This window comes from Amblyomma americanum, chromosome 6 (genome assembly GCF_052857255.1).
Source record: "Amblyomma americanum isolate KBUSLIRL-KWMA chromosome 6, ASM5285725v1, whole genome shotgun sequence".
NCBI classification, from domain to species: domain Eukaryota; kingdom Metazoa; phylum Arthropoda; class Arachnida; order Ixodida; family Ixodidae; genus Amblyomma; species Amblyomma americanum.
The window spans coordinates 5,744,510-5,757,453 of record NC_135502.1 but is presented as its reverse complement, the minus strand read 5'-3'; the positions used below and the strand labels follow the sequence as shown (position 1 = coordinate 5,757,453).

At 47.1% G+C, this 12,944-nt stretch overlaps 1 protein-coding gene across 27 annotated transcripts in view; it reads left to right on the top strand.

The window, feature by feature from the left end:
- The window catches only part of LOC144136224 (protein turtle homolog B-like), an 873,939-nt gene that overhangs the window by 831,865 nt on the left and 29,130 nt on the right, over positions 1-12,944 (top strand). For all 27 annotated transcript variants that reach the window (XM_077668373.1, XM_077668378.1, XM_077668372.1 and 24 more), the window contains one exon: positions 2,714-2,917. In XM_077668373.1, coding sequence (XP_077524499.1) covers positions 2,714-2,917 — 204 coding nt within the window. The remainder of the gene's footprint in view (positions 1-2,713; positions 2,918-12,944) is intronic.

The window sequence follows — 12,944 nt, the reverse complement described above, 5'->3', positions numbered from 1 at the left end:
AACTGCTCCGCACGAGCTCGGCCTAACGGCTTTCTCGCTCGAAATCGCGACGCCTCCGTCAGCAATTTGCATTATCGTAATGCACGCCTCCGCGTCTTCAAAGATTCATCGCAGCAAGCCGCACGCATAGAGTCATAGAAATAGCCAATTCTGAGTTGCAGCAGACGTTATTGTACTAGAGATTGGGGTGTTCTATCGTTTTCTTCCTGACCTCTTTTTCACCTCTCCTCTTTGTTTCTGCATTTTCCAGCGTCGACAGAAGACTGCCATTAGCAATTCAATTTGTGCATTTCGCTTCACTGGATCCTTATTCTTTAACCTTCCCTTATCCGTCATCACTTCGTGCAGTTTATGCTGTAGGAGTGGGATCATTAAAGGTCGCATAGACCATTTGAAGGTCTTCGTGGGCCTCCGTATATAAAAACAAACTAACGAAACCCACCAAAGCTGGTGATATTCACATCCCTATTTTTCAAACAATGCACATCTGACGTCATTAAGTGGGAGAGTGAAATAGATACCAAATCTCTAAATGTCTGCATGTTTTCGAGAAGTGGATTGCTCGATGAAGACAGCGCAGCAATGGTTTTTAGCACAGGCATCTCGGGTGTCGTTGATATTTTCTATGACTTATCGTGCCACGAGCTGTTCTGTTGTTAAGAGCATCTATGTAGCAGCTTTCCGAAAGTGGCTCTTTCTTTCATTTGCACTTGGAGAGCTCCATACTTGATTTTTCTTCGCTATTTTAATTTTCGGCTTTTTGCTTCAGCACTTTCTTCGTCCGTGACATTTCCTTGGGCATGGTGAATGACGTTACGCACATGACGAAGTATGAGGGCACTCATAACTGGCGTGGCGACATGCAAGGCGGCAGGCCTAACTCGATTGAAGCCTTCAAAAAAAAAAAAAGCGCTGTTTTCGTTTAGCTATATTCAGCTGACCCTTTTTTGTGGAAATCACGTCACGCAAAGAGAAGTACCTTATAGTTTTCACGCAATTATATAATTACCGAACGTTTTAAACAATGGTTCTATCCTATGTTACAGAAAACCACTAATTCCAGTATTTTCTGTAAATGCAGCTTTGTTTTCGCCGCTGTTGTTAAAGTGTCAATCAAGTGCGGAAAACGCATGGCAATCGAAGGTAGTTTAGGGGAGCGCGAAAGTAGGAGGCGGAGGAAACGACAGCACGCTTCGCTTTCTCGCACCCCTGTCTTGTACATGTCTACTTCTGTGCAGTAAGAACTTCAAAAACAAGGTTGTCGTTACATAATCTGCGCCATTAAACATTTCTTGCATCATTTCGCAGTTTCCCTTTCCTGTCCCCCCCCCCCCCCCCCACACACACACACACACACTTTTTTTCAATGTGCGATTACTTCCGAGAGGCAAGATATCGCTCAGAACTGGGCTGCATTTCAAAAGTTGCGCTTTGGACGGCGCCTTCGTGTGGTTCAGTACTTCTGTTTCGAAATCTCGAGTATCTGTAGATTTAAATTGGATGAGAATTTTTTTAAATAGGACGAAACACTGCATCTGATCAAGATAACCCTGGCAATCCTGCTTCACTTTTACTATCGTAAAATGCGGCAATTCTTTAATAAACATTTGGATCAGGATACGTGGCCGAGCGAAAATTTGGTGCTTTAAAACATCTTGTGTTTTTAAAGGTCATGTTGAGATTTCTCAGGGAAACGTTATCTATATGAAAATCGTCATCATCCTCAGTCTGACTACGCCCACTGCAGGCCAAAGGCCTCTCCCATATCTCTCCAATTCCCTGTCCTCTGCCAACTGCGGCCACCCTATGCCCGCGAACTTCATAATCTCATCCGCCCACCCAACATTTTTCTGCCCCCTGCTACGTTTGCCTTCTATTGTTGTCCACTCCGTTACCCTTAACGACCAACGGTTATCTTTCCTTCGCATTACTTGCCCGGACCAAGTCCATTTCTCCCTCTTGATTTCGACTAGAGTGTCATTAACTTGCGTTTGTTCTCTCACCCATTCTGCCCTATTCCTGTGCGTTAACGTTACTCATGAATACGCTAGTAAAGAGAGAAGCCTTTAAACTGTCGAAGGGTGAAAAAGTCGGCCGTTTCTCAATATCATCTTGAGTAGCCTGCCAGTTCGCTAACCGAGCAAACGTCTTCAGTGAACATTACAGAGCGCCCTCTGGAGTCCTCTTGTGTGTCACGTATGAATGCGTTAGCGTTATTCATTCTTTTTTTTTTTTCTCACTGTACAGGACGCCCGTTATCGCAAAAAGTGTTCGGCGTTGGCGTGTGAAGCCTCGGTTGACAGGAGGTAAAGTAGAGAGAGGGAAATTTCCCTCTCTGCATTAAGGGGAGAGGAGAGAGGGATAAGGAAAGTGGGAGAAGGAAGTGGAAGATAGGGTGGGATGCGAGGGATGGCGAGACGGACACCGCGGACGCCAATTATAGTCGAGGGATGGGGAGAGTGGAGAGGGGATACGGCGTGTCACTCGGTGATTGATGTACCGGTTCACGCCACCCACTCGCTCGTTTGGTCTAAACCTGTCAGCGGCAGCAGCTGCTCTCTCCAGAGGGAGGGGGGGGGGGGTACACAAATGCTAACACATTCTCTGTCGCGTGAATCGCATTGATCATCTGTGATTTTTTTTTCGATATTCTCATCGCAGCAGTGGCTGATCCTTGTTTTCTGCTCTTGACCCTTGTGCTGTTGTTCTGCAGGGCGTCCTCCGCCAGCGGTGACCTGGTGGCGAGGCCCTATGATGGTGGACGACACCTACGCGCTGTCTCCGCTGGACGTGGTGCGCAACGATCTGGTCATCACGAGGCTGCAGCGCTCCGACCTGCTCACCACATTCACCTGCCAGGCGTCCAACACGAACCTCACACTGCCCCGCTCCTCGTCCGTCACCATCAACATGAACCGTGAGTGGCGGCGTCGCATGCTGAAGCGGTGCGCACGGAACACCGCCTCAGTTGCATGGCATGTGAAGTTTGGTGTCCCGGTGCTGCGCTTGGCCTATGAAGTACGGCGTAGGGGGGGGGGGGGGGGGGGAAGCGGATTAGCTTCGACCAGCTGGAGCATAAAAATGTGAACAGTATGAAGAAAAAAAGTAAAGTACAGCTTCGAACATTCGCAGCCGCAGAAAGAAGTAGTACGGCACATGAGAAATTTTGTCAAACCTTGGCCAAAAGCAGGTTGATTTGTATTGCTTGATGTTCATATGCTAGCGTGTAAGTCTGTTATCATTTACTTGTAAACTTGCCCAGCTTGTATAATCTCTAAGAGCCGTGGCGCCGAATTCACAAACACGCCTCGACTCGAACTTCTACTACAAGCGGTCCTCGAGGTCTCTTTTTCGTTTCCATTTTTTTTTCTCGAATCGCCCACTGAGTGGAGGAAAGACTCGAGGACTTCCTGGAGGGGCTCGAGGTAGCACCGGCGATACCTCGAGGGCTTTTGGAGCGTCAGTTTGCTTGAAAACATGGCGGACATCATTTTTCGCTCCCTGCATGGATTCAGTTCTGCTCGCAGACTGTGCTTTTCACAAACGCGGACATGATGCGGATGCAGGGAACCGTGTACCGAGCCGTCGGCTGAGTGACGGCCTCAGTCTGTTCGACCCGGAATTTCTGGCTGGTTATGTTTTCTTATGACAAACGTAGCTAGACTCCGGACGAGCGTGCCTGCCGCCGACGCCGAGCATGCATAAACGTGTTCAGTCGCTGCCTGCAAGGATGCACGTGTCCATCGCACCGTGGTCGCTGCCAAATTTCAAGTCGTCACTCGAATGGCAAGCAATGCTTCGAACCCCACTGTGTGCCGAGTTGCGGAGCGCTTCGCAGAGCTGCTTGCGAGTGCGCTCTTTACCCGCGTTGCGAAGTTGCTGTAGAGGGCGGTGCACCTGTAGGGAATGGCGTATAACATATGCGCTGTGCGCATCAATGACTTTCCCGGAGCCTCAGGGTGCTCAGGGTGACTTTTCATCGCTCGGCCCTGTGTGCAGAAGAAATTTCACACAAATCAGGTATGTAAGTTTTTTCACAGCATATCCAAGCGCCCCAATATGCTTCCGTTAAATACTTGCCGTACGTAGATGCCACATCACCCAGACGTCACCTGCGGTGAACGTTGCGGGACTCCGAAGTGTTACAGCTGCTGTGTTCATGGAGCTTTCAAAAGATATTTTATTAGGCCGTGAACGTCTAGATCCATTTTGAAGGTTCTTCAGATGGCGCATAGTGACAATATATGCATGTTCTGTCCGTGACATGCCATGTCACGGCAAAATTTTTGTCTAAATCGTTTCCATACGCCGCTCATGCCTAATCGAGGGAGGCACGGCGAACGAAGGACTCTCGAGGAGCTCCTCGTCGGAGTAAACGCCAAGTGGCGTCTTTGAATCGAAAGCGCCTCTCGAATGGAGGAGCGGGTGTTTCGTCCACTCCACGGAATGGAGGCGAAACGTCGAGTTGCAACTTCCGCGGTAAGACTTCAGTTTTGGATGTTTTCTGACATGCAGTTCCGATAATGCATTCGTAACTGAGCATTTCCGGGTTATCGCTAGCTTACTTGGTGTGTCACCGAGGGGAAGTGCTTTTTACTGCATCTAAAGTTTCGTTTTTCTATTTTGTAATTACGTGAAGGAAGTCTCAGCTTCCGAGAGTTGCAGTGAGTTCTATGAAAGCTGCTGGAACTGTGTTTCTCTTGACATTCGCTCAATCTCAGCATGTGGGCGTACTCTACTTATCATCATTAGTAATCGCAGTCAGCTTATACTGCACGCGCATATGATGCATCTACCGCTCTGCGCATGAACCTGGTTTTCTATATTGACAATTTCTTTGGAGTAAAAGGGGAGCTAAATGTTATTCGTTACGCGGCCCATTTGCCCCCATGAAGCTGTGTCCACGATGTCATTGCCACAGCCACAATGGTTTAGAAGCGTTAAGGTGCTTTTATTGCGAAAGCAATACTGCTCGAGGTTTCCGCTCATGGCCGTCGTCCCGGAGAATCCACCATTGACCTTTAGCGTGACCTATGTGTGACGTCATACCAGCTGTGGAAAAGCGGGGCCCCAACTCGGCTCGTCGCGATCGTCCCAGCGAATCCTCCATGCTGCAGCTGCACGCCGCTGCCGCGAGGGGCGCTCGCTGTACGTGACGTCATGCCAGCTGTGGAAAAGCGCCCCCCCCCCCCCCCCCCCAACTCGGCTCGTCGCGATCGTCCCAGCGAATCCTCCACGCGCCGCTGCCGTGTGGGAGGCGCTCGCTCTACGTGACGTCATGCCAGCTGTGGCAAAACGGCCCCCCAATTCGGCTCGTCGCAGTCGTCCCAGCGAATCCTCCACGGTATGTCGGATGATGTGTATAAGGTGAAGCTGCAACGATGTGCTGCAGCTAAGAAGCGGCGGCGTGCGGAAGAAACGGATGAAGATCGGGAACAACGTTTAACTAAACGGCATGCATATTATGCAGCCAGGCGAATGCGTGCAACATCTCTTGATCTGGGTGCATCTACAAGTATCATGCATGCTCTCAATGCTGACGCGACTTTGGCGACACCTGATCTGGAACGACAGAACGAAGCGAGGAAGAGACAACGCGCTCAAGAGACGCCAGAAGAACGCTCCGCACGACTCGAGAAACGTTGTAACAAAGATGCGGCTAGAAGTCGTGCCACGTCCCGGAATGACTCCAACTGCGGAAGAAACCGCTTTTGAGTTTAGGAGAGCGTCAGAATGAGACGAAACGAAGCTTTCGCAATTCAACGTGGGTTAACCAGAGCTAAACCACATCCAATTTTTTCGATAAAGACGTGCATTCAGAGAGGCTGTTTCTACTTCTTTGCCTCTCAGCGCGATGACTGCCGCCTTCGGTAATGCAACTGCAAAAACAACGATGATGATGTTTGGGTGAAGTTTTTTGTAATACAAGCCGCATTGTTGGCTCGACTTGTTCATGATAGGTTCATTAGCGACATCGACCGTTCGTTCTTTTAATTATTGTCGACCAATGCTACAAAAAAGCTTGCGGTCTCTCTTACAAAACATGGGTAGTCTACGCTAGAGAGTGTGATATGGTCAGGAGTTTATTTGTTTATGTATTTATTAGGTATACCTACATCGCCAGTGAGACATTGTTGGATTATTTGTTTATTTATTAGGCACAACTAGCATAGAGGCATTTTTTATGGGTTTTCTGATCACTCAGTGATCATCCCAAAGTGAGGAGTTCCCCGCAAACACATAATTAGAAAAGTTAATGTAGCAGCAAATAAACTGTAAATAGAAACTTAAAGAAACAAAATAGAGGAGAGCAATAGCTTGAAGGAGAATAACAAAAAAAACATACACACAGAACAGAGCATATGGTACTGTAGGTACATCAAGAAATGAATTAACATTTTAAAAAAGAAGCCATTAGTGAATACGACTTTCAATAATAGTTTCAAGATCAGGCGCAGTCACATCAGATCATTAGGTAGCTTATTACATTCATCATTTGTGTTGGGAAAAATACTTAAAGAGAATAATCCGGGACTGGTAAGCTCTAATATTTTAAGCATTGCCTCTTTTAGACGAAGCCTAATGTGGCTCCTTAATGAATAATATTTTGGGATGGCAATATTATTCCTGCAGATATTGTGAAGGAATTTCTATTGTATTCTTTTTGCACGCAGAACGTGTTTTCCAAATCAACGCGTCACGTACTTCAGAGCCTCTGGCAGTACAATTATAATTTTTTTTTTTTGCAAACCGTGTTGCTTGCTTGTGGCCTCTTTCGAATTTGTCTTTGAGCGGTTTTATGGACCTGAGCCCAGATTACGCATGCATTTGCTAAAACAGGCCTAATTCTAGCCTTATGTAAGTTTCCTATCAGCGATTACGGAGCATGCTTAAAAAGTTTGTTCAAAAATGTGAAGTTGGCGGTGAGCTTTAGCTATTGTTAAGTAGATGTGATTAGATCAGTCAAGCACTTAAACTCATTTTTAAATATTGTATGCAGACATAACAATTTCTCACCCGATAACTTCGATATTGATTTGAACAAATCCGCCGTATACAACGAGAGTAAATATTCTCTCAGGGTTTCTTTGACGCCTTGACAATGATATTACTACAGCGGTAAAGTTTGCACAGCTGGACAAAATTTTGGCGAACTAAAGTTATGATGCAAATGCACGACTGCGGGTGGTATATAATAGATGTTATTTCACTTTACTTGGGGGAAAACCTATGCCCTTAGTTTGCGTATTTCTTCGCACACTCTTTAAAGACTGCCTGAAAGCCAACCTCGGGTGCGAGGGTTTTAGTGAATGTGTCTAAACTTAATATATCCAGGAGTTTTCAGAAATTTCGAGGTGCCTTTTTTCCGTTTCAGTTATATTGTGAAGACGCCAGTATTAGCAGCCCGTCCACGGAAAATTGCCCTTTAACATAAGAATAAGTCAATGAGTGCGTGTGTTACAATTTGTCGTCTAAAGCATCACACTTCGCGGTCATACCACTTTAGAACCTCCTACATTTTGCACTAATTCGTAGTTAAGAGAGCAGAGCAATGAGATTTGCGAGCAATGTGCGCTGGCAAAAACGCATGGCAAGTTTGTTAATGCTATGTTCTTTCCAGGATAGGAAAGGAATAGGGTAGGATAGGATAGGATAGGATAGGATAGGATAGGATACGATAGGATACTTTATTTAGCTCTAGCGCAAGTGCTTTTATGGTGGAACGAACATTGCGCTGTGTGGGCGTCGCAAAGTGGTTATGCAGGTTGGCGGCGCTGCGGTTCGGCAGATGGCGTCGAAATTCGGTCGTTCGTATACATATGCATTTAGGTACGCTTTTTCGGCACACCGGCTGTTCTGAAGCCCATTCCGGCGCGTTCTCTGCTCGCGTTAATAAAAAGGTCAGCAGTGGAGCCGATGAAGTACTGGGAAACTTGTTTAGCGCACAGCTGCTCTCGTTCGATTTCGTCGTATGAGGGCCAAAGCGCTCCTAAGCCTATCTTGGGTTAAAGAAATATACTAAGCCTGTACTTACTTTTTATAGTTATTACAAGTGGTTGACATCGGTTTTTGAAGCGCAAAGTATATTGAAACACTCTTTATAAAAGCAATCGGGCCTCCATCTTTTGATAGGTACCTCATCGCTTGACGTTTTGTGTAGAGGCCAAAACTTATGTACTTTTTCAATTTTTTTCAGAACAGGTAGGATTCACTCCGCCCGTTGGCTTGTGCGCTTTGTCGTACGTGAGTTCCCTGAAGAAAATCAAGTGCTCGCCTCTTAATTGTCTAGTATTGCGTCATCGAGCTATTGGAAATCACTGAGGGAGTGGGGGAAAAGGGAACTAAATAAGCGAGCGATTGTGGAGTGAGCCACCAACAGTAGGACTAAGCCACGCTTTGGACCAAGGGCATGGGTAAGCGGATCGCATGTGTGATCAGTTCTGTGATCTCACAACAGGCCAAATGCCTGCACACTGCAGCTGTTCATGCGGTATTAGGGTAAAATGGTCGTCATAATTTGATAAATCAGTGCTGCCATTCTGTGAACATTCTCTGAAAGGAAGCGCAAATGTAGGCACTATTTTTGCGTACTCAAAATTGGAACACCGTCATTTTTTGCTGAATTATCTGCTGGAGCCGTTCACTGAATACGAAATAGTGTGAGTACCACAACTCCTCTTTCGATATATTATGGTATGTCTAGTTATCACCTTACATTTGGAGAAAAAAAACGCTTTTAAAGAAGTAATACGTTACGAATAGTTTCTTGCTCATAGCCGTAGCTATAAATTGTGCCGGTCGATAACAACTGCACCAGGGGGCGCCAAGAGAAGAAATGAAGGCCTAAAATTTTAACCAAGTACAGAAAATATTTTGCTAATTCAAGCCCTTCTAATTTGGCACGATGACGGCTTGCGTTAAAATGACCATCCAGCTCATCAACGTCATTAATGTCTGGGCACAGGCAGCTACTAAGTTCTAAATACTGGTGAAATATTATCATTTTCTTCATATTTCTCTAAATTGCATGCTTTCGCAGTGTGAAACCATTGGGCTGTGCAGTTTCTGTTGGTAACCAGTAATGTACCAGTTATAGCGTGTCGCGATCATGGCAGCTAGAATACAACCGCAGGGAACGTACAAAGCGTTCAGCCCTGCGACTCCTTCAGTCATAGGCTCATAGGTTTAATGAATAACGACTTCTTCCATATTATTCCTCCTAGTAAAGGCGAGTTCTGCAGTGGCTTGCCAAGCTTATTTTACAACGGAGGCCACAAGAGACGCTCGCCCATCACTTTCGAGCTAGCGCGTCTTCAAGGCTGCCGATGCCTGGGAAAACTGGGCCCATATCCATTTTCATTAAATTTCTTCTTCGCGATGGGTGGTCGTCGTTGATCGATGGTCTAGGCCTAGCGCAGCTGTGCAGCGTTGTTATGCCTCTTTGTTTTACCATTCTTCCTTCTCGCTTTGTTCTAACTTCATTCTTGTTCGCGCTTTCCATTGTGTTTGTGGGCGTGATGCATTAGCCGTTGCACATAAAGTTGGTGCCGTAATTAGCTCTAGGGCTCCGCCTTTTCTCTGACAAACTCTTAAGATTTTGTGCTTTACAAGCAACCCCGGAATAAAGGCGACAAGTTGGTGTGGCTCTCCAAATTTCGCTTGTATGCGCCATTTTACTTTATTTACTTTCACTCTTGGCAGCTTCGTGAAAGTATAGGGCCTCCCACTAAACACTCCGTGTTTACTTTCTTTTTTCTATTGAGCTCTGCGCGCGTGGAACAAAGCGGTTTTATGCAGTTGGTCCAAAGAACTCCGTGTCAGCTTTCCGGCGCGTTGGACAGAGTGCTGGGGAGCGCTGGAGAAAAAACGAAGAGTTTGCAGATTTTTGGAGCTCAGAAGCTGAATTGAATGTGCGATGGCGAAAATGACTGGATGACTTGCCCCCAAAATTTTGTGGTGTGCTGGCCTATTGCATCGCGCTGTATAAGCAGTAGTGGGAAAGTGTTCACTAAGCTCGTGTGTGATAGCGCAAGCACTTTTCAAGGAAATGTTGCTGATTTACTCTTCTCTCAGGTGAACGAATCCACCGATCCCTTGCCACTTCATCCTGTAGTATGCAGACATGTAGGCTGGCCTGTCTTGAGAATAAATTCTTGTCGTGTTTGAGCCCGTAGCTTGACGACTGAACTAAAGTCCGCCTATTTGCGCAGTGATAGTTTGCACAGTTGAAACTTACTCGCCCTTTAACTTAACTGCCAAGAACGAAAAAGGAACATGAAAACTTGCATGAATTGCAACACAGACCGGCTATTTGGTCACCTCGATCTCGTAACAAGGCTTTGTAGTAGAAGCGCATTTATCGACTGGTACTGAACGTGGTAATGACGGTCCAACCAGGACGGGCACTGTTATGCAACATGGCATTCGAAGACAATATGCCGAAATCGACGCTTACCTTGTGCGGATTGTCTTTCGGGCCATACCGCGCACGTCCTTTGTTCGGAGATATGACAAACAGCAGCCCCGCTGCGCTGTCCGCCGCAGGACTGGTCATTCGGGGTTGCATGAATGTGCGGGCCCCATATCATAACAGCGGGTTTACTGAATGCGAAGCCCACAATACTGTTTTCGCCGTGGACGGATAACAACGGCCCATTGTCACCCGCTGTACCCCGGCTTTCAGGCCGTGGCGGCATCACCGGAAATGAGGCGGCGAACAAAGCCGGCTGGGGAGGGCGGCCTGCAGCCGAGCAGTTCTGCGCGTGCGGAGAAGAAGGCTTCGTGCTATTAGAGCCGGTCGAGGGCGGGCGAGTACCAGGCTTATCTGTCTTGGGCGCTACGTGCGAGAAAGGGTCCTTATTCAGGGTCATGCGGGCAGCGGGGCGCGCCTAGCGGATTCGAAGGACGTGTGCTTCGTCCTGATTCCCTTTTCCGTGCACCATCTGTTAACCCGCCGCGGTGGCTCAGTGGTTAGAGCGCTCGGCTACTGATCCGGAGTTCCCGGGTTCGAACCCGACCGCGGCGGCTGCGTTTTTATGGAGGCAAAACGCTAAGTCGCCCGTGTGCTGTGCGATGTCAGTGCACGGTAAAGATCCCCAGGTGGTCGAAATTATTCCGGAGCCCTCTACTACGGCACCTCATTCTTCCTTTCTTCTTTCACTCGATCCCTTATCCCTTCCCTTACGGCGCGGTTCAGGTGTCCAACGATATATGAGACAGATACTGCGCATTTCCTTTCCCCAAAAAACCAATTATTATTCACCATCTGTTCTCTTGCTCTAAATGCGGAGTTTCTTTTATTTTATTTTTATTTTATTTTATTCAATACTGCCAGCCGCCATTTGGTAGCCAAGGCAGGAGTGGAATAAACATACATCGTTGATATAATGCGATGCAACAAAGCAAGCACACACAAAATAAAAAGCGAGCACAGAAGCAATAACAAACACTCTGCGCTTTTTAAGAATACAAAAATGCAACAGTAAGAGCATGAACAAACACACTGCGTCTATAACAGGGACACGACAGCTGATAAGAAGGAATCTTGGTTTGTCAAGCTGACCACGTCACGCGGAAGCCCGTTCCATTCTAATATTCTTTTTGGAAATAAAGAAAACTGGTAAGCTTTAGTTCGGCATCGTGGAACTACTATTGTCGAGCTGTGTTTGCCGCGTTTTGGGCGGGAAGTATTATATTCCATGTAAGAGCCAAAATTAATGTTTGTTAAATTATTAATAATACCATGCAGCAGTTTTAAACGGTGTAACTTGCGGCGGGATTGAAGCGTCTGGAGTTCAGATTGCCTTAGTAGATTAGTGACAGACCGAAGGCGTTGTTCTCTAAATGCGGGACAGTATTTCCCTTCGCTTGTGCCCCTTCCCACGAACTCTACATACTACGGGGTCTCTTGTCAGTCCCTTTTTTGCAGTTTTGAGCAGCTACTTCTGAGTCGCTGGTATACATTTTGTGACCTGTGCTCGCTTGTCCGCCTGTGTGTGTTCTTGCTTTTCTTTAATTTTATTACTGCCTAGATGAAAAACGGCCAAAGGCCTTCAGCCAACAGGTCCAGGTAGTCTGGCTTGTCCCCCTTGTATTTCATAGAAGCATGTGTTTAAATATAGCAAACCACGAGCTACGAGGCGCCTCCTGCTGAGGACGGCGATTTGCGCGCGCCCGAACGAGAGCTGCGTCCAGCATAGCGGTTTGTGTATGTGCACTCAAGTTCGTGTTCGTACTGGGCGTTGGCACTCACGAACACCTAGGCCAGTGCAGTGGACAACCTGCGCGTGCTACCTCTAACCGCCATAACTTAAGAAGTGAATCTCTCGTCTAATTTTCACCTGCGTCCTCTTGCCTTCCTTCCCGGTAGCTGTGGCACATCTTCTTTCTGGACGATTGCTGCGATGCGCCATGAATTGCTCCTGAACATGCAACGCTTGTTGCGTCTCTCTGCATGCGATGAGGAGTATTCGCTTTTTTGTGGCACTGAGCGCCGTGCGCGAATCCCAACCAGAGACTGTTAGGAAGGCCATGCGGCTAAGCTTTCTGCAACTAACCTTGAAGTTTGGCCAAAGTAAAGAAGGCGCGGGGCCTCGCATTCTGAATGGTACGTTTATTTGTAGCTGAACTGTTGCCACATTGGAAGGCAGCCCTCACTCTTTCGTCAAAATCAGTCAATAATGATCGATTGATTATATGTAGGTCGGTGGTGATAAAATTCGTCACCTGCCTTCGATACTCTTTCGACTCTTGTCCGCCGCCGCAGCTGCTGGGCTCAAGTCCGCGGGATCAAGTTTCAATGCGTACGAAAGTGTGCGTTAAAGAACACCAGATGATCGAAATTATCTCAGAGCCCTCCACTACACACCTCAGCAGACAGCCCGCGTAGTGCTCTCATACCATACCATATCGTGCCATGCCATGCCATGCCATGCCTTGCTATG